Source organism: Carya illinoinensis, chromosome 4 (genome assembly GCF_018687715.1).
Source record: "Carya illinoinensis cultivar Pawnee chromosome 4, C.illinoinensisPawnee_v1, whole genome shotgun sequence".
In the NCBI taxonomy this organism is placed as follows: domain Eukaryota; kingdom Viridiplantae; phylum Streptophyta; class Magnoliopsida; order Fagales; family Juglandaceae; genus Carya; species Carya illinoinensis.
The window spans coordinates 10,999,679-11,022,348 of NC_056755.1; the positions used below are offsets into that span (position 1 = coordinate 10,999,679).

Sequence of the window (22,670 nt, forward strand, 5' to 3'; positions counted from 1 at the left end):
ATATGGACTAGCTAGCACAACACGCGTAATGTCATGATTAACAAATTAATGAAATTCTGCACAGCGTCAAAAGCACCCACTGTATGTCTGTTTGAAGCACGAAGCAAGCAAAAATATACAGCGTGCTTTGATGTCAAAAAATGGTAAATTGATATCACAAATCTAATTTAAATACCCTCACAAGTATCCAATGTCCATATTGTATGTCTCTTAACTCTAAATTTGAACATTCTAATCCCTGAATTTTTCACCATTTATCAAAATTATTCAATTTGTCGTTACATTAACGTCAATAAACCACTGGAAACATCTTGTCAACTCCAATAATCGTTCGAAATGTGTAATTTGACATGCTTTATATGGAATCTTAAGAAAAACTAACAAATTTCTCAATTAACAAATTTACTAGAAAAGAAAATTAAGAAAATAATCGCAAAAATTAGAGGGAAAAAAAAAAGGGAAAAAATGACCTACCTTGATCGAGGGAGGGAATTAATCACAACATTTACTGCAGGGAAACTTTAATTATTTAAACTTTAAAGTTTAATCACGTCAAAACATTTGGGATGAAGAAAATGACACCAAATATATTTTTGCTGCCTAAGTACACACCAATGCACCATCTTCATTTATAGAGATGTTGCTTAAGAAATTGCAAAACAGGGGGTGGGGGATGGGGGAATCTTGAACCTGTAGAATTGCATTCCCACTAGGTTCCATTAAAAGTTAGCGACCATCTAGCTCAGATATTGAAGCTTCATTTATTGATGCTTGGATAGATCTACTTCGACGCATATCTGGTCTTGTTATCCCAATATCATTCTCTGATTGGGACGACACATCTGATCTAGTGCTGTGCATAAGAAATGCAGGTCTCGAGGGTATTGGTAGAGTAACAGAGTGGCTATTAAACATGAGGACGACTGTAGCCATGGTTGGTCTGACAGCCACATTTTCTTGAACACATAATAATCCAATGTGGATGCATCTCATTATTTGAGTTGTTGAGCTGGCCTTTAATGTGGCATCTACAAGATTTGAGGTTGTCCCCTCCCTCCAATTTTTCCATGCCTACAGGATGGTTACATTAGGAGACACCACAATAAGCAGAACATTCCTTTATTTTTTCAACATCATAGGACTTCTATCTTGTCGGACTTTGAGACAAAAAGGAAGTGCATATAAAAAAGAAAAATTTTGCACTTACATAACTTAGAAGGCCGCCAGCTTCATTCTCTCCCTCAAAACTAGAGTTAATTTTTTTACCACTCACTATCTCCAGAACTAACACGCCAAAACTAAACACATCAGATTTTACTGAAAATTGTCCGTGCATTACATATTCTGGAGGCATGTATCCGCTGCAGGTGAAAATTATGAGAAATATTAGTTTGATTTGAATGACATCATACTTCTTGGTACTTGTACTTTTTTATGAACTTAATTGCATCTTCTTTATTTGAGATAGTTTAAGGGACCTCCTTTTCCATGTTTGTTTCTATGGCACAAATTGTAGGTGTTACTTACAAGGTCCCCACAATTTTGCTCGTATTGCCTTGAGTTTGATCTGGTACAAACAATCTTGCTGTGCCGAAATCTGAAATCTTTGGATTCATATCTACATCTAACAAAATGTTGCTAGCCTTGAGATCACGATGAATTATACGAAGTCGCGAATCTTCATGAAGGTAAAGAAGTCCCCGAGCAATGCCTTCTATAATTTTGATACGCATTTCCCAATTCATTAGTGCACTCTTGTTCGGATCTGCATATTCATGCAAATGTACTATGAATTACATGTTGAAGTAATATACGTGGAAGACAGGACAATTCCATTAAAATGCAATTACTATGAATAGAATTTGGGATTTGAGAGGAATGGCAAACATACCAAATATGAACTTTTCAAGGCTTGCATTAGGTACAAACTCATAGACTAGAAGTCTTTCCTTTCCTTCCAAACAGAATCCTAGGAGCCTTACCAAATTCCTGTGTTGAAGCGTAGCCACTAACTTGACCTCATTCTTAAATTCTAGATCTCCTTGCTGAGAAGCCTTGGACAACCTCTTCACAGCTATTTCTTGTCCATTTGGAAGCTCACCCTAAAAGATATGAATATACCAAAATCTAGCATATATAACCTCAACATTCACAATATATATTAGATTTAACTAATTATGACAGGTAAAATGACATAAATTACAACTCGATTGGGTCTCATTACCTTGTAAACAATACCAAATCCACCTTTTCCAAGCTCGTTTGCAGCAGAAAAGTTGTCCGTAGCAACTTTAATTGTCCCGATGTCAAATTGCAAGGAATCAGCACTACTAATTTCATCCACGCCTTCACGTAAGAACAATCTAAATTAGATTAATGCATCGCCGGAAGAAAAGTAATGCAATTATTTAAAGAAATGCAATTAACTTAGAGAAGATCTTCTCTAGAGATACATCACGTCAAAGGCATGCAGCTAGTAAGGTGTCTAGATATCTATATTTTCCCTGCTACTTGAAGAAATGATAGCAACAATGTAAAATAAACAAATATTGAACTTACTTTCAAGTTTCTCGCTTGGCTTCTTCACTCTTAAATAGAAGAAGTAGAAATTTGAAATGCAGATGATTAGTACAACAGAAACAACAATCGACACCACTAGAGCAATTGTAGTTCTTGATGAGTTACTTTCCTTCCCTACAAACACCAGAGTTCTGCTTTTATCAAAATGAAACTAAAAATTCGTTTAAAAGAGACTGATTTTGAATTAGATATCTGATGTTAGGTATATATAAAATTGTATGATCTAGTCAGTCCTTTTCTTTTCCCAAATTCCACACCACCCTAGCTAATTTTCAAACTACAACAAATTGTCGATTAATATGCATGTAGTTGAAGACCAAGAACAATAATTATTTAATTAATATTTCAACACCTTTCTCACTTTTTGATCAAACTATTATTTAATTTATTAATTCAATTCCTTGAATATTTACTTAAAATAATAATGTTAAATATAGGTTGAAGGTGTGTAAGTTCCTTGCAAATATTATATATAAAACAAAAAGGCTTACAATAAAAAAGAGATTTTTTCATTCGAGTTCTACTCTTTTTCAAAGGACTAAATTTACACATAAGATTTGTAAATTAAAAATTTATAAAAATAATTTTTTCATTTTAGTCGGAATATGAGATGTCGAGTTAGAAATAAATTTTAACATTAATTTATGCGTTAATATCGTTCGAAACTCGAAAGGTAAAGAAAAAAGCGATGAACTGAATAATAACATTTTATATTCTAAAAATATATATATGGACCAAACATGGCTTGCCAAAAAAAAATGGGAAGGGAGAGGGGGGGACCCAGACATGGACCAGACGGCATCTCTGCATGCCAGAGGGCACTTTATGAGAGGTCACTTGAGGGATTTATTTCCAAACGCGTTTAGAGGGTACAGACTTGGAAAGGTAGTTTCAAAATTTCAATTGGGGTAGACGGCAACTGCAGGGGACCATTAACCGGCACAAAAATTTTGTTTTGGAGTATTTTTATGTATTTTTTTTATATATTTTAGTAATATGATTAGTTATATATTAAAAAAATTATTTCGATCAATCATATTAATAAAGTATATAAAAAATACACAAAAATAACGTTACATAAAAACGAAAAAGTCGCATAGCATGTGTACCTTGTGTGGGTGGAGGCAGTTGTAGTGGTGGGGGAGAAACTGGCTGCGCTATAGGTGGTGGCAGAGGCGACGGAGGTGGTGACTCAGCTGCAGGGTCATAGAAACTATATAGGTCATACCTTAAATAACAACTTGGTGTTACGAATACTCCTCCCACCTTTTGACCATTACAACAAGATGAAGTATATCCAGATAACCGCAGCAGGCAGTTGTTGCAGTCCAGCGAGCTCAAATCAGGAGTACACTGCATAAGTGAATAGATTGTTTGGAAGTCTGGGGCTGGCTCGCTTTTCAGAGCGAACTTGCGAGTAGAACTTCCACGTGCGGTGCTATTTCTTAGCCTATCTAGCAGGGGTCTTAGCACGTTGTTGAACGCTTCTACGTTGGATGCGTTTTGTACGTTATAAAAAGCAAGCATAGGATTCTCTTCCATAATGCCAAATATAGACCTGTTTGAGTATCGGACAGTACAATCACCACCCAAAGAGATTGCCTCCTTATGGTTGGGACAAGACTGTAAGAGACTTTGACTTGTCGAATTGATACAACTACGACATTTATCCGGCGTAAAGTCTCCCCTGCAAAGTGCAATCGCGTTCACTTTGTCGGAATTTTCTCCGGCGGTGAAATTGTAAAATCCGTAATCGATCTTCGTGTTGGAAGACATGGAGGCCAGGAGGCCAACGAGGTTTGCCCCGTAGGCACTGTTGCTGGTGTAATTACCAGTTCCACAGTTGATCTGCTGAGCTGTGGGAGTAACAAAATGTAAGCTGAGAACGATGCCGAGCAATAAAAGTCGATTTGAATAACACATGATCTTCGTTGTTCCTCTATCTTTGGCCTGCAAATCAAGGAACCAATATGATAGTTTTATGGAGAATGGGAAGGATGGACTTGCGCTGTACGTTAAAGATACCACCAATCTGGAAATTTGTGTTGCTTCTGTATTTGTAACATAAAGCACTGCGGGCAATTAGAGGTTGAAAATTCCAAGTCTCTGGTCATACACGCGTTCATTTGTGATTACCCTTTCAACTAATAATGTATCTAATGAATAAAGCAGCGACTTGGAATGCTACCAGGCGGTCACACTTCTTTTTCACGTTCGACGAGGTCAGGAATCTCTGCAAATGAGTGCTGTGTCACGAACTCACGTCTATTTTCGATATGAAATGAGTTTACGGATAAAATTAGTTCAAAGTATGTTTGAATGCCAGATGAGATTCGAATTTAAATTACATAGGGCTGAGCTCAACGCACTCAAGTATCCAAAAGGAGTTATTTGGACACTGTTAGAGTATCTTTATTAGAATATCTAAAAATAAAAATTATCTTTAAATAATTAATAGGATATAAAAAAACTATTACATTGGATTAGCCAAATCTTAATTACAGTAATTTTTTTAAGTATAGTAAATCTAAATCTAAAACTAAATTTAATAAATACTGTTCACACATCAAATATTTATTTTTTTATTTTTTTTATTTTTTTATAACTCTCTCTCTCTCGTCTGTTTATCTACTTTGACAATATTCACATGAGGTTCTCCTTCGAACCTCTCTAAAACCAAAGACAATCCCATTTCACTTTATTCACTCATCTATTATATCTGATTATTTTGTTAGAAAAATGTTATTTTGTCTACTTTATTTTGTCATCTCAATTTGACACTTCATTTATTTTAATTTTTTAAAATTTTTTTCTTTATTTAAAAGTTAAAAAGTGTCTATTAATATATTGATATTTTTTTTTATAATTCTTAAAAATATTTTAAACTGATAAAAAAATTAAAAGAGAAACTTGATGGCACTCTTAGCGGCAGAATAATACCGTTTATTTTTTTAATCTAACTTTGATGAGAGAAAGATGAATGAAAAGGGTATACCTGTTTCTGCATGCCTTTATTATTTCAAGCCCCGAAGTACACGATGTTGAAAATTCCAAGCAGTCATGTGAAACTAATAAAGCACCGTCTGTCTACTGTAGACAAGGTCTACACATTTTATGTCGTGCGTGTAAGGACGATATTTTCTAAGCTAACTTTCTAGGATACAGTGCGCCAAGTCGATGTTTGAATTTGGGGTGGCAGCTCCGACTTTGACGTAATGAAAAATTTAAAAGTTTGGAATAGTAATCAGAATTAAAGGGTGAAAAATAATCGAGTTTTGTTAAGTACAAGTAAAATTATATATTAATTTGTATATTAATACTGATTTCTTCATATTTAAAATTTAAATTAATATTATTTTTAATAAAATTTATTTTTTAATCAATCTCAATAAATTAATATATATATTAATATACAGTTATATTTACAATTAGATTTTTTTAGAATAATCGGAGTTAGAATTTGCAAAGGCTTCGGACTACCATCTCCGACTCCCATGTTCGAGCCCTTGCAAGACCGCAGTCAACCAAATTTTCATTACAATTTTTTTAGTTTTAATGTCGTTTTGATTATTAGAAAAGGAGATAAATCACGGGAGGATAAATATGAGAAACCGACTAAAAATAGAGGAAAAAATAAAATAAAAATTGGCAAGTCAAAACCACGTCATTCTATAGGTGATTTGGCTCCTCTAAGGTCTGGGTGTTGCAGAAATAAATTTTAAAATTAATTTATACGTTAATATCATTTGAAATGTTAAATTAATAAAACATTTTATTAATAAGCTTCATACACCATACATCATTCTTTTTATTATTTTTTTTAATTTTTTTCTCTTATCAAATGTGTGGTATATAGATTATTAATAGAAGAATTTAATTATTTTAAGAATAATAAAACTAAATAAAATTTTTTCAAAAAATTTAAAAAATAAAAAATTATGTAATATATAGTGTATAGAGTTTATAAATAACAAAGCTCTAAATTAATAAAAAGCGATGAACTGAATTATATAATTTTATATTCTAGAAATGTAGATATGGAAATAAAATGGACCAAACATGAACCAGACAGCATGTCTGCAAGCCAGAGGCTTTTTATAAGAGGGTCCCTTCAGGGAGTTACTATTTCCTAACGCGTTTAGATGGTACAGACTTGAAAGGGATTTATTGCACCGCGCAGGGGACCAATCGTTTTCTTTCACGATGGACCACCCAGAATCCCTCTCTGTGTTCGTGGAATGAAAAAATTTGGGTGGGAGGATAATTGTGTACTAATATATATATTAATATAATGTAATTAATTAAAAAATAGATTTTATTAAAAATAATATTAATTTAAATTTTAAATATAAAAAAATTAATATCAATATGTAAATTAATATACAAATTTATTTATATGTAATAAAATTTTCGTAGAATAATTTTTTTTTTTCTTTTTTTAAGAATAATTGTCATCATTCAAGAATGCCTCTGATCTTTTCCTCTCTCTTCGTTGAATAATACATGATCTTCGTTGTTCAACTTTGTTATGTTCCTCTCTCTTTGGTCTGCAAATTGAGGAGTTTATATGATTGGAAAAATATAGTTGTAAGTATAATTATGTACTAATCTATGTATTAATGTAATGTGATTGATCAAAAAGTAAATTTTATTAAAAATAATGTTAATTTAAATTTTAAGTATGAATAAATCAGTATTGATATACAGATTAGTACAAGATTGTTAAAGATGCCAATTCGGAAATTTGGGTTGCTTCTGTATTTGTAACCACCAAGCACAACCACTGCGGGCAACTAGATGTTGAAAATTCCAAGTCTGATCATTCACTTTCAGTTGTCATTACCCTTCCAATAATGGTAAAAGTAATGCTAAGTCTAGTCCTAAATGACAATTGAAACTGGAAAAGTAGACCGATAAAATTAAAAGTATAGGTTTAAGAGAGTATTAATTGGTACGGAATTGATTTTTTCAATTTCAAAATTTGTACAAAATTAAATCGAATGGAATCGGTGACATCCCTGATCAAGCCAATCAAGCAACATGGAAGCATTCCCTATCTTGTACAGGAGAATGAAAAATGAGAGGCATGGGCGATCAGGTGGTACTCTTGACAGAGTCGACCAAATTCATGGAGAAGTTGGTAGGAAACTCGAAGTCAAATAAGACTGCTACATTAATTAATTAATTGTTGCATGGGCTGTTACTTTATAATTCTCGTCTTCTTATAATAATTTTTTATATAAAATATTATAAATAATTTAATTTTTTAAATTTTTAAATAAAAATAATATTTTATTTAACTTTTATTTTTTATTTTAAATTAAAAATTCTGGTGTCAACTGAAAACATCTGCGAGTTATTCAAACGCTTAACTGAGACTGCACTCCATAAGGATAAACCCGGAAACAGCAACCAGATTTCCTGGCGATGGGACACGTCAACCAAAACAGCCTAGCAGGGTATTATCTCTAAGCAAGCAATCCTACATCTAGGATGGATCTCGTCATTTTTATTTTTTAATAATATTTATTCATATGAAACATATTAATTGGCTTCTTTAAAGAAAAAAAAAAAAAAAAAGTAAGAGTCACATGAAACATATTAATTGACTTGTCAACAATTTAAACAATAAAAAATATTAAAATAAATTATATTTCCCTAGACCGTAAAATTTTTTACAACAAATTAAGTTAACTACGTTTAAGTTTATTCTACTAGCTTGAATATACATGCTTTTTATAAAATTGTGACAGTTTTATTAATTATTGCACCTGTTAAAAATATTTTTTGGGTAAAAAATGAGAACTCCACCAAAACATTTGTGGGGTCAATAACAAAACGGCGTCGTCTCATTTAAGTATAACTTAAACTTATTAATATATATATATAATATATATTATATATTATATATATATATATCACATACGGGGCGGGGCAGGGGAAAAACGAACTGGGGGGGTCCGTCCCCGTCCCCCGCCTCCGCTGGGTTACACCATATGGGCCGGGGCACAACCCTAACGGTGCGGATGCCCCGCCCCGCCCTATGCGAGGACGGGGCGAACTGGGCGGGGCAACGGGTAACGGAGCCCTACTGCCCACCCCTAGCTCAAGGAAGGCAATTAGAATCTGCCGCTCTTTTTATTCCAAAATAATTTACTCCCTATATTTTTGCTTCGCTTTTTATTTATGTTAAGAAGCTAGTTTTAGCCCAAAAAAGGCCAAGTAACTCATCCTATATGCAGGTCTACATGATTTAGGTACTTTGAATTAAGTTTAAATGCCTAAACGCCAATGCATCAACTGAATGATATTGGATAGTCATTATTTTTCATTCTCATATAAGGGGAAAGAAGGACAAGCATATATTACTGAATAAAAATAAAAAAATTTAAAGAAATCTTTGAGCAACAAGGACTCTATCCATTCCACAGTTTTCAATCTTAGTTCTTAAGACTACACTATAAACTACATTACATTCAGATTTTAAGGGAACAAACTTCACTGGACCATTTATGATGCTTCCTACATAGTTGAACAGAAAACCTTTCAACGAAACATACCTCAGACAAAAGCTCTATATCATCCATAGCATGGAGATCATAAAGCCCAACACCATAATCACCCCTAAACTTCGGAGAATAAAACCCATCAGATGTGGCTACCCCACTTGAAGTTTGGGCAGTATGCGTGTATGACTCAAAAGCACAAAAAAAGAAAAAGAAAACAACACACAAGCACAAGAAAATAAAGCCATCCTAAACTAATAAATAGGATCTTGTCGTGCTGAAGGACCGTGGTTGTGGTGGGGGCACTGAACCTAGCCAACTTTCTGACCGTGGTTGTGACTGGGAGTTGGGATACCTAAGTCTTCATAGATGAAGTACATCAACAGTAGCTAACATCTTCGGTGCTCATGAATAAACAACTTTGGTCTATAAAAGCTTTGAAGTATATATAAAAGGTCCTGTTTAGGTTTGTCTGGTATTTTTTACAAGCCTCAACAGCTCACAATTCAATTTTATGACATGAATATAAAAACTTCAATGAATCAATTCAAACAATGGAGACAGATTTCTTGGAACATTAAAATAAACATTTCCAGTTCTTTATTACTAGGAGCACATCAATCCAATAATCAATGCACCCATGCCTCTACACCAAACACAACAAAATAATAAAAAAAACAATGAGCAATGCTGCCCCTATGAAAATAATTTAAACCAAAGATGCCTCTTCTGCATTGCTTGAGGCCAAAAGAAAGAAAAAGAAACCACAAAAGGAAGGGGGGGGGGGGGGGGGGGGGGTGGCTGGGCTTAAGCTAAAGTAAAGGTATCAAGGAAAGGAAAAGGGCAAGCTTACTAGCATATAAAATGCACCTCCACCATAGTTTGATTGGCTTGATCCTTTCCCTCAAGCAGTCGAATCCTATATATTAAAAGAAGTACTTCACAATCTCTAGGTCATATCCAAAGAGGTAGAAATAGGGAAAAAAAGTCATACTGTAAAGTACAGGCAAAGAGTATTGAACTAGATATTTTGGTAGCTTGAGCTCCAGTATTATGAAGTTGTAGTTAGCATTTTTTTTTAATGGAACTTTTGGTTGTTCAACTCCTGAATTTCAGAGATTTTTTTAAATAATGAATTTAAATTACGAGTAGTTAGGGATCGGAGAAAAATGATGAGAATATAAGAAGGAAGAAAATAAAATGTATAAAACAAGGAAACCAATCTTTTCATTTCAAGAACAAAACAAAAAAAAAAAAAAATTGTACAAGTTCAAGATATACGAGCTACATTCAAAGCCGTAGACTTTTTAAAAACCGTGACATCCACTCGAAAAAATTTACTTTCATGTAGCAGGTCATATGTTTTTTCTAAAGAGTACTCAATTTTCATATGTTACTTCTCTCCTTCAATATTCTAGTTGAGGGGTAAAAACCAGTAAAAAATTATTTAAAACCTGGACGCTTTGCACATGGTCAACTAACCCCTTATTTCCCCCCCTACTATAAATGCCAAACATTTATGAATGTTTTATTGTTAAATATTTTGTAATTTGTAATTTACATTCCTATGATTGACAGTGCAAACTCATGTAATGGAAGTGTGGTTTTTCAGGAATCAAGTATGTAAACTTCCCATCTCCACCAACGAAATCTTGCTTGATGGTTCTTCAGCTTCAGTACCCTTTACCCTATTTCCTCATAGTTGTCATATTCCAAATTTTCTTCTTCCTAAAAGCATTTCTATTCCTCTATTGATTCCCTATATGAACCCAAATCCTTTCATCAAGCCATCACATATCCTCACTAGAGGGATGCAATGGAAACTGAAATCAATGCTCTTGAAGCTAATAAAACTTAGATCCTAACTAATTTACCTCCTGGCAAGCAGCCTATTGGCTGTAAATGGGTTTACAAGTGCAAGTTGAAATTTGATGGCACTCTAGAAAGATATAAGGCTCGGTTGGTTGCAAAAGGGTATACTTAATGAGAGGGAATTAATTACTTTGATACTTTTTCTCTAGTTGCAAAAATGACCACTTTTCATTGCTTTCTTGCCTTAGTTGCTTACGCAATTGGGAGTTGCATTAATTAGGTGTCAACAATGCATATCTTCATGAAAATTTGGATGAGGAGTTATACATGAAACTTCCTCCTGGTTTTGCTAAACCTAGAGATCCTCGAGTTTGTAAGCTGCTCAAGTCTTTATATGGCTTAAAACAAGCCTCTCGTCAATGGTTTTCTAAATTCTCTTCAACTCTGGTTGCTTATTGATTTACTCAGTCAAAGTCAGATTATTCTTTATTTACTAAATGTTCTGGTGATTCTTTTGTAGCACTGTTGGTATATGTGGATGATTTTGTTACTGTCTCAAATCATTTACAAATTATTGTTGATCTTAAGGCTTTCTTAAATCTCCATTTTAAATTGAAAGATCTTGATGTTTTGGGGTGTTTGTTGGGGCTAGAAGTTGCCAGATCTGCTAAGGGTATATCCCTTTCTCAAATAAAATATGCTCTTGAAATGGGTTCTGACTCTGGTTTATTAGCTGCTAATCCTACTAGCTATCCAATGGATAAAAACTTAAAACTCTCCAAAACAGAATCTAGAGGTCCTTTACTTACTGATCTAGCCTCTTACAGAAGATTAATTGGTCGTCTTCTTTAGTTGACACTTACTCGACCTGACTTATCTTTTTCTATTACTACTTTGAGTCAATTTTTGGATTAGCCTTGACAGTCACACTATGATGTAGCTGTTAAAGTGGTCAGATACATCAAAGCTATTGCACGCCATGAATTGTTCTTCCCCAGCAGCTCTTCCTTACAGCTTAGAGGATTTTGTGACTCTGATTGGGCCACTTGCCCTGATTCTAGAAGATCAGTTACTGATTTTTGTCTTTTTCTTGGAGATTCTTTAATTTCATGGAAGTCCAAGAAGCAAGTTTCTGTTTCTAGATCATCTACTAAAGTTGGGTATTGATCTATGGCTTCTACTTGTTGTAAAATCAAATGGCTTATCTCTCCCTTTGCTGATTTTGGCATCTCATTTATTTCTCCATATGTTCTATGTTGTGATAGTCAGGCAACCTTTCATATTGCTGCTAATCCATTTTTCCATAAAAGAACTAAGCATATTGAAATAGATTGTCATTTAGTTAGAGATATGGTTCAACGTAGTGTTGTTGTAACTCTTCAGGTTTCTTCTGAACATTTATTGGTAGATTTCTTCACTAAACATTTAGCTTCTGATAGATTTCATACTCTTCTTAGCAAGCTGGGTGTGTTTAATTTACACATTCCAACTTGAGGGGGGCTATTACCAGTTATTGTATAATGTTATTTTTTTACTTTACATGTCCACATGTATTCACGTGCACAGTTACCTCCAGTGTACCTTAGTTACCTTTACTTTATATTTCGTGTACTCTCATTTCAGTAATACAAGATATTCTAGAATTTTCTCATTTCCTTCTCTTCGGTTTCCCTCTCTTCACCTATGAAACTTCGGGCACTTCTCGCTTTTTTCATATATCAATTCTCTCTCCTTTGGATCTTTAAAGATCACAAAATCTTTATCAGATGCTGCCTTTGCTACTTAATTGAGGTGGGTTTCTTTCAGTTTTCATGTTGGTGGTGGTTGTGTTAATTTTCTCATTTCTAATTCTGGTGGTAGCTTTGGTTATGGAAGTTGGAAGTCTAGACATCCAATTAGCTAGGTCTTTCTATTTAATTGTTTTGATTATCTATAGTCATGTTCAAGTGTAAACTATGACATGTAGCAGCAAATATGTCATGCTCTTAGTTGACTGATTAATCTTGATGCCTGGGAGAAGATGAAGTTCGAGAGAAGACGAAGCTTGGGAGAAGACAGCTCGGGCGAAGATGAAGTTGACCCATTTCATTTCCCTTTACTTTCATTTTGTTTCTATCTTTTATTTTTTATTTTTTAAATAATTTGGTTACCTCATTAGCCACGAGGCCGCAATGAGGTCACATGCCGGTTGCCTATAGAATTTCTCGATATGATTTCGGTGGAGAATAGGAAGGATGGACTGGCGCTGCTTCTCTGTAATTCTCAAAATTCAGGATACTGAAAATTCATAAGTTATTTATGAATAGTAAGTTGAATTGAGATGAATTGAAATAAAGTTAAAAGTTAAATAAAATATAATTGGAAATTTTTAATATTATTATCATTTTGATTTTTTGACATTTGAAAAAATTGAATTACTTATTATATTTTATGTAAAAAATTGTAAAAATTATAATTACGAGATGAGTTGAAATAGAGGAGTGAGAGTTCATCCAAACCTAACCCTATTCTTAAGATTTCAAGCACCGAAATCTAGGACTTTGAAAGATGGCATTGGTCTCCACACGACTTTCACAACACGCGTGCTTTTAATCAACCAGTTAGGTAGGGCTATCATGCTATTTAAGTTGTCTAAAGTTTTGTCTATTTGGTGTGTCGTTACTGTAAAGAGCGGTGCTACTTAGTTTAACTGCATGTTGTTTTTTTTTCACATTCTTTAATATTTTTAAAAAATAAAAAAAGTACACAAATACAATTAAAATTACTTTCTTAATCATTAAGTAAAAAACTTTTTTTGCCCAGCGGTACACTGTAGCAATACAAGTGAGCCGGCATACAAGCTTTTTCCTACCGTAAATTGTAATTTTCTCTTCTTTTTTCTTAATTTTAAATAATTTTTAAACATGTTTAAACATTTTAAAAATATAAAAAATGCCCAATACATATTAGAAGAGATACATGAGGGAATTTGGGGTGACTACTTTAGAGGAAAGATGTTGGCAGGCAAAATAATGCAGGAGGGGTACTACTGGCTACTTGCCCTTAAGTATGATGAGGAATACGTGTGAAAGTGAAAAAAGTGTCAAGAATACTCTTGAGTGCCCCATCGCTCGCTGGAAGAATTGATATCCATCACCTCACCTTGGCCCTTCACCCAGTGGGGAGTCGACTTGGTGGGCCCCCTCCCCTTGGGCGATGAGGGAGTGAAGTTCTGGTGGCCGTAGTAGACTATTTCATCAAGTGGGTAGAGGTCGAGGCAATGGCAACAACCAGGACGAATTTTAAATAAAATTAAAATTAAAAAGTATTTAAATAAATTAAAAAATTGTATTAAAAAATAGTTTAAAAAAATAATAATAATATAATGTAGAGTTTAAATTTTGAGTAATTAGTCAAAATCGAATTTTAATTTTGTAGATATATCGGTCTCTTGACTCTAAAATTTCAACATTCTAATCTTTGAATATTTCACAATTTATCAAATTATTCCGTTTATGGTTGCATTCACATCAATAAACCATTTGAAACGTCCTCTCAGCACCAATAATGATTCGAGAAGTGTTATTTTGACATCCTTATATGAAAATTTGAAAACAATAATAGATTTTTTAATTAACAAATTTACTAGAAAAGAAAATTAAAATAAAAATTGCAAAAATTAGATTTCAAACAAAAATGGAAAAAAATAAGTTTTATTAACAATGCGTGTGATCAATTGTTACTCATTCATCCCCCACAACATCTACTTAATTATTTAAAGTTTAATCACATCTAAACATTATTTTTTTTTTGGGAAAATGACGATATTCTAATTTTATTGATAATCTTCACTTATGGCAGAGAAAAACCGTAGTTATAATCCAAAACTTGGGGGCTACAAATATTCAGAAACGACCAAAACCCAAGACTCAAAAATTCTTAGATACCCAACCATAGTACAATTTGCCAAAAAGATTGCAAGAAATAAAACCAAAGTGACAACCTGCACGAAAGAATAACAGCACATGCATATAATAAAATAAGGATTAACCAACTACAAATTAAAACATACCTCATGAGGAAATCATCAAATAAGGAAGACCAATCTGTCTGTGTGAAGAAGACCACTTAATTTACTGATCAAGGGGCCCGGTCACCCAACCAATCCGTAGTTAAACCCTCTCCACCCTGTTTGACAAGAAAATCTACAACCGCATTTCCCTTATGAAAAATATGGCTCACTCTATACTCCAATTGATCTAGACAACTTTTCAGCTCATCCAAATAATCCTCGAGATACCAAATATTAAAATCACCCTTTCTAATCCAATTAACAAGGATTTGATAATCAGTTTCAAAATCCACATGATAAAAACCAAGTTGACAGCACCTTCTAACCCCTTCCATCAAACCCCTTAGTTTAGCAAAGTTGTTAGAACCCTAGCCTAAAAAAACAAAATAAGCCGCACACATTTGACCACCAATATCATGAATGATACCCCAGCACTAGCAGGCCCCGGATTACCCAAGCTGCTACCATTCGTATTAAGCTCCACCTAATTTTGTGAGGGAGGACTCCACTTAACCACTAAAACCTTCTTCGCTTTAGGAACTAACATCAGAATATCCATCTTATTTAGAATAACAACATCCTGTCTAGGAAGTCTCAAGGACTTTAGATCCAATTGCATGATTCTACAAATCCATAACTTGAAAGCATGCCAAACCATCTGAACCGAATCCATCTTGCCATCATACCTAGCTCTACACTATCATTCCCAAAGTTTCCAAGAACTGATGGACGAGATAAGACCAAAAATAATCCGAACTTGAGACGTCTTGCCAACACAATGAAACCAAAAACTAACTTGGTCCTGCTAAGTGTGGAAAACACCCATACAAACACCTAATTGAGCCGAAACCATCCACAAAAATTGCCTAACAAAATCACCGGTGCAAAGAATATGATTGAGATCTTCATAATGGATAGAGCAACAACAGTTACATTTAGAAGCCATTTGGATACCAGTCGTTTTAATCTTCTCATCCATGCTCAAGCAACTATTAGTAGCTTTTCACATCATAACAAAAATTTTCTTAGGGATATTATTATGCCAAATCTAGTGAGCTCGAGGTAAAGGAGATGCTCGAACTCTAATACATTTCCAAGCACTTTTCATAAGAAATTTTCTATCGTGCTCTTTCATCCAAATTAACACATCCTACCCCTTTTTAGGCCTAGCCAAAACTTGATACAATTCATTAGCTTTATCATGACCAGCAAGCCTTTCTAAACAAAAGGTATTCCTACCATTCTCAATGCGAAGCTCTTTGATTTTACGTGGAGGTTGATCAATCACAGGGAAATGTATATTAAGAGGACCACCATCCTCCCCATTTTGGGATGAACAAAATGACATAATATATATCTTTGCTACTTAAGTATACATGACCATCTTCATTTATAGAGAAGTTGCTTAATAAAAAAACAGGGTGTGGGAGATGGGAATCTTGAACTAGTAGAATTGCATTTCAAACAAAATGCTGCACTAGATTCCATCAAAAGTTATAGGCCATCTAGCTCAGATATTGAAGCTTCATTTCTTGAGGCATGGACAAAGATACTTCGACGTCTATCTGATCTTGTTACACCAACACCATTTTCTGATTGGGACGACACATCTAATCTGGTGCTATGCATAAGAAATGCAGGTCTTGTGGGCACTGGTAATTTATTAATTCAACACATTATACTTAATTTAAAGAGTAATGTGAGATATAGATTTAAGATGTGCCCCTTTTAAAATAAAGACTTAGTACAAAAAATAGGTTTTTTGTTCAGAAACGGAAAGTGAACCAAACATGGACCAGACTGAATAACGCGTTGAGTACAGACTTGAAAGGTAGTCACTACAAGAAATTTAATTTTTAGGGACGAAATTTCTTAGGGACGAAATGAAATTTCATCCCTAAAAGTACTTTTCTGAGATGAAATTTTAATTTCGTCTCAAAATATGGAAAACCTTATAAATCCATTTGAACTAAAACAAATTAGTTCGAACTTGAGATTCTGAGACGAATTAGGTCGTCTCCAAAAATCTATACCGTTCGAACTAATTAAATTTAATTCGAACAGAAAATTAATTAATTCGAATGCAATATTATTTGTTCAAATTAGTATTAATGTGTTCGAACGGTATTATTTAATTGAAAAGATATATTGTTAAAATTGTAAGAATACATATTTTTTCTATTAATTTTTTTATCATTTCCAAAGTAAATAAAAAGTTCTATATATTATATATTATGATTTACAATGAATTAAAATATTTATAAATTCATAAATAATTAATTTTATGTAATTAATTTAAAAATATTTTAGTTAACTAAATATTAATTAGATAGTGTCATTTTTTCAATTATCGTGAACACTAAGTATAATGAGAAGAAATGTGTTATTAACAATAAAGAGGCTAGCAAACACTAAAAATAAAAACTATACTGCATTAATTACATTCCAAAATGAGTTAGACGTTCTATACAACATAAAAAAGTAAAACAATTACTAACAATATTTATTTATTATATAAATCAAAATCCTCCTGTAAAGTTTGCAAGCGTCCTTCTAGGTCCTTAAGCTTCTCCATCATGGGCTTAATGAAGTCCCTCAATAAAATGTCGCGGTGGTCCGCCAATATAGCTCGTACCTCATCTGGAGTAGCCCCAGCAAGGTGTCTCTCAATAGGGGCAGCAGCAGTAGAAGCTGGATCAGTAGGCGGAGGCTGATCCTGTAGGACCGGACGAGTCTTCGACAAGTGACCCTTGCTCTTACTGAATGTGATCTTGTTAACGGGCCCCATCTGTGGCGACCTCCGCTCAGTCAAAGTCACTGTAACCCCTGAATGGAGTAAGAGGTTAGATATCAAAAGCGCAAATGGTAGACTACCTCCACCCGAATAGCGTGACTCTGTGCGAATGCGGAGGAAGAAATATAATGCCAGATCAATCGGCTCCCCCCGTGCTAACCGTAACAAAAATCTGGCCCGCTCGATCCCGAAATCATTATTGTGTTTTTTCGGATCAATGTTATACCCAACAATCAAATTAAGCATTCTGAAAAATTCTATACAGTCGGCCTGTCGGATCACTTTACTGCCATCATATGGAGGAGCCTCAGGGTCTCGCACTAGGTTACGAACCTGATCGTCTGTGAGACCATCATCAGGTACCTCATCACCGCTCTCGCTATCATCCGAGCTAGCATCCAGCTCTGCGGTCTGTACATCCGGCACTGGCGAGAAGGATGCGACTGTTGTGTCCTCTCCAGATGGTGCAGTCGCTGATCTCGCTGCTGCTGCTGCAAGATAGGCACCGGGCTCTCGCCGCAAATCTAGAAACTCAACAATAACGTGGGGAGAGAATATAATACTCACTCCCCGGACCACTAAGTTATAGCATAGAGCATCACCAGGCTGCTCACCCATGGCACGGTAAAACTCACCGACCATCTCAGGATATGTTGTGCCCCTCTGTCGACAGATCGGGGTCCATCCACGATCGGTGATGATGTCATGTATGCTCCGCCCCTCCCAAGTGAGGTCACGGAAGTCACCTAGAATGATCTCCCGCTCAACTAGTATAGGCCTGACGGCCGGCTGAGAAGGAGATGCGGAGGTACTTTCTACTGTCTGGGGTCCGGAACGTTTTCTTCCGCTGCTGCTTGCCATTAGTATACTATTGATGTATAAAAGATATATGTGATCTAATTAAATTGAATTAGAGGAATGATGATGTTGTGCTATCATGGTTGACAACTGCTTATTTGAATGGCCTTTAATTCCATTCGAATTAAATTATATTCATTCGAATGAAATTAAAGGTCATTCGAATGAACATAAAATTAATTCGAATGACCTCAGATAACTCCATTCGAATTAGCCTAAAATCCATTCGAATAAAATTATATCTCATTCGAATGAACATAAATTTAATTCGAATGGACTTGACTTCAATTCGAATGGAATTTATATTCATTCGAACGGACCTGAGCCAAACAGACATGGCTGAGTCGACTCAGAACCGAACCAACACATTCATTTTTATGAAGGAATCCAATATTTTAATCGGTAGAAATGATTTAGGAGTAAATCCCTATCATTTCTACCGATTATAGTTGTGTCATTTGCCCCCAAAACAACAAAATGGGGCCGGATTGATTCAAAATCCAACCCCCCCAAAACTAACTAAAAAACTAATAAAAATAAAGCACATTTAACCCATACCTCTTGTTCTAGGAGATTTGAGGAGTTGGTCGGAGTTGGTGGCGGCGTTGTGGCTGCTAACGGCGGAGGAATCGAAGAGTTCGAATGAGAGGAGGCACGAAATGAACGGAGAAGAAACTGGTTCGCGGCTTAAATATCGCGATTTCGTTCGAACGGAAGTATAATTAGTTCGAATTAAAAGGGTATAAGTTCGAATTAGAAGGGTATAAGTTCGAATGAATTATATAATAGTTCATAAAAATATATATATATATAAGTACAATAGGTAAAACAATTGAGAAGTATTAGTAATAATAGTATATAATACAGAGTATACTAGTACTAATAAAAAATTTAGTTCCAAGTATATATAATAATATATATTAGATAATTATATATCGATAGTATAGAGTTTTATACTAGTTACTTATATATATTGTAAGTATCTAGTATATATATATGTAATAGTATATATATTATGGATTAGATGAGTATAAAATAGTATTGTCTAAAGCATTGCATTATAAAGTAAATATAGTAAGTATATAGTAAAACATTGCATTAATTATATGTATAAAAAACATATTTCTAATATATTTAGTTTGTATATTAATAATAAACCAAGTACTTGGACTATATTATAAAGTATTACAGTATTATTAGTTTTCATATTTTGATGGTATCTATACTTTAATATCACTTAGTATTATACTATTAGTGATACTTAGTATTATACTTATAGTGATACTAACTTATAAGTATAACACTATTAGTGATTGTAAATAAAATATTATACTATTTTAAATACATAATATTATATATTGATAAGAAACTTAGTATTATGATATTAGTGACACTTAGTATTATATAGTCTATATAATTTTTACATATACACATAATAATATTGGGTGTATTATGTGTATAGTTATATATTTATCTAATTATCTATTCGAACTAATATAATGTTAGTTCGAATAGAGATAATTCATGTTCGAACGAATTTTTTTTGTTTGGAGGGAAAATTCGCGCCAAGTTATCAGTATATGCTGGAGAATATTCCTTTTTTTGTTCGAACTGGAAAAATATTAATTCGAACGGGAAAAAATTGTGGGAAAAATTAGCAGTATTTTGGATTTTCGCGTTCGAACTTATTAAAATTTAGTTCGAACTGAAATGCACATATTATTAATCCGATCCTTTCACTTCATTTTCACTCGGATTGAAGATTGAGAAAAGGAGAGAGAGCGTGGCAGAGGCTGTGAGAGAGTGTTGTGGAGAGAGAGCTTGAAAGTGTTGAGAGAGAAGAGATTCTTGAGAGAGAAAGGAGAAGGACAAGAGGTAAGTTGTGTTTTTTTGTATTTTTCATTCCGATTTTCGTTTACAAATATCTATAGAGTTTTTGCATTTATTTGTTGGGATAGAACAACAGTTTAATGTGTTTTATATATATATAGGTATTGTGGGTTGACTAAAGTTTGAATTGCTAGTACAAGAGGTAAGTTTTATTAGTTTTCTAAGTTGTTTAATAATCATATTTAGAGATATTCATATAGTTTTGAGTTTGTTGTATTGAAATATGGCATCATGAATGCAGAAATTGTGTTTTGTTTCTCAGTTTTGTGCTCTGTTTCGTGACTGGTTTCTGGGTTGGTTTAATTCGAACGCTCTGAATACCGTTCGAATTAATTTTTATTTGTTCGAACAGAATATAACTCGACCAGCGTTCCATTCGAACTTATAGAGTATTTGTTCGAACAGTATCATAGAATTAAATACTTACTATTTGCAGTACACTAATTAAATAGCTTAATACTCCAAATATAATAATAAGATATTTAATTAAAAAATTATAATGGAATATGTGAAGATATTTAAGTACTCAAGTAATAAGATGATTAATACATAATTAAATAATTAATTATATCTAAGTACACTAATTAAATAGCTTAATACTCCAAATATAATAATAAGATATTTAATTAAAAAATTATAATTAAATATGTGAAGATGAGAGCGATTAGTCCAGCAATACTGATACCGAATGATTTTCAAACAGATATGCGTGTAGGTAAAATTCTTATAAAAATATTTCATGTATTTTGTTCGAATAATAATTAATTATAATTTCAAACAGATATGCCTCCTAAACGCAAAAGAACACGTGAGTCATCCCCACCACTTAGCGAATCCCCGTGTGCTTCACCTGCCAACAATGGTGGGTCACCGTCACCAAAACCAGAACAAGGTATTTTTTCAATGTATATCTTTCAAATAAGATTAATTTAATTAAAATATATTCTAAGTCATTTGTATATATAGCTGTTGTAAACCAGCGCCGAGTTAGAGGCATTACGAGGGGTTTCTACATAGAAAAAGTAAGGAAAGTGGGTAAAATTAAAGTTGATATATCTGATGATCACACCGGTGGCTCTGGAGAATCGGCAGCTTGGCTTGCTTCTTATGTTGGTACACTTACTCGCACGTATGCACCGATGGCTACATCATCCTGGGCTAAAGTTCCCCAAGATGTGAAAGACCACATCAAAAATCGTTGTCTGGTAATAAGTTACTTTGTATAACATTTTTATTTAAATGCGAATGTTTGAAATTATACTAATTGTTTATAATTCTTTGAAGGACGAGTTTGAATTAAATTTTGGTCGGCGGGAGGATCGACTAACGATTGAAGAACTCATGTCGAATGCATTTCGGAGGTACAAAGGTCGATGTCATGCACACTACCAGAAGTTCAGTACTACGACAGAGGCGCGTTAAAATTCATTCCAAGCAATGCCACCAAACGAATGGGAGAAAGTTTGTGATCTGTTTGAAGATCCTGCTTATCAGGTAATTTCGCTACTATCTTTTTTTTTTAATAATATATAATAGATGTATTAAATAAAAATTATAATTCTTTTTTTTAGAAACGGAGTACAGTGAACAAAACAAATAGATCAAATTTAACGATACACCATCACGCGGGTTCTCGATCTTTTCATCGCTTGTCAAAAAAAATGGTTAGTTCTTTTTGTCTCCAATAAATCTTAATATATAAACTTTTTTCGTATAAATTATTATATTAATTTTCATTTTTCAGCAAGAAGAAAATCCTACTGATTATGATTTGACCCAATTGTATGCTAAAGCACATAAAAATCGTGATGGTGTTTGGAGCAATCCTGAAGCAGAGGCAAATTATGTAAGTTTAAGTTTATTTAATTTCATTGTCTAAATATATTTTTGTTACATATACTAATTTTAATGTTTTTCTTTTTCCAGGACAAGATGATATCTCTTAAAGACACTGTTGCGGATCCATCTGATGAATCATCTGTCAACGATGCTCAAATCTTTTCTCAAGTTCTTGGATCACGTTCTGGATATTTGAGGGGCTTAGGATGTTGCGTGAAGCCATCCTCAACATCTTCATCATCTTCTAAAGCCAGATCGAATGACGACAACACTAAAAAATTAGAGGAAGCTGCACTTGAGATAGAACAATTGAGTTCTAAGGAAAAAGAGTTGTTGACCC

At 33.7% G+C, this 22,670-nt stretch overlaps 1 protein-coding gene across 1 annotated transcript; it reads right to left on the reverse strand.

Annotated features, from left to right (window-relative positions):
* Positions 1 to 504: 504 nt before the first annotated feature.
* LOC122307691 (putative receptor-like protein kinase At4g00960) lies at positions 505 to 4,817 on the reverse strand. Its single transcript, XM_043120728.1, has 7 exons — positions 3,690 to 4,817; positions 2,560 to 2,694; positions 2,225 to 2,346; positions 1,892 to 2,102; positions 1,528 to 1,765; positions 1,208 to 1,361; positions 505 to 1,071 (listed from the first exon to the last, which is right to left on the reverse strand). The coding sequence occupies exons 1-7, from the start codon at positions 4,501 to 4,503 to the stop codon at positions 727 to 729; spliced, it is 2,019 nt and encodes a 672-aa protein (XP_042976662.1). The 5' UTR covers positions 4,504 to 4,817; the 3' UTR covers positions 505 to 726.
* Positions 4,818 to 22,670: the final 17,853 nt, after the last annotated feature.

Bases quoted from the DNA above. Each gene is read 5' to 3' on its own strand.
- LOC122307691 (XM_043120728.1), bottom strand. From the start codon at position 4,503: ATGTGTTATTCAAATCGACTTTTATTGCTCGGCATCGTTCTCAGCTTA. The intron at 2,695-3,689 runs GTACACATGCTA...TGGTGTTTGTAG, and splicing joins ACTGCCTCCACCCACACAAG to GGAAGGAAAGTAACTCATCA. The intron at 2,347-2,559 runs GTAAGTTCAATA...TCTTACGTGAAG, and splicing joins GCCAAGCGAGAAACTTGAAA to GCGTGGATGAAATTAGTAGT.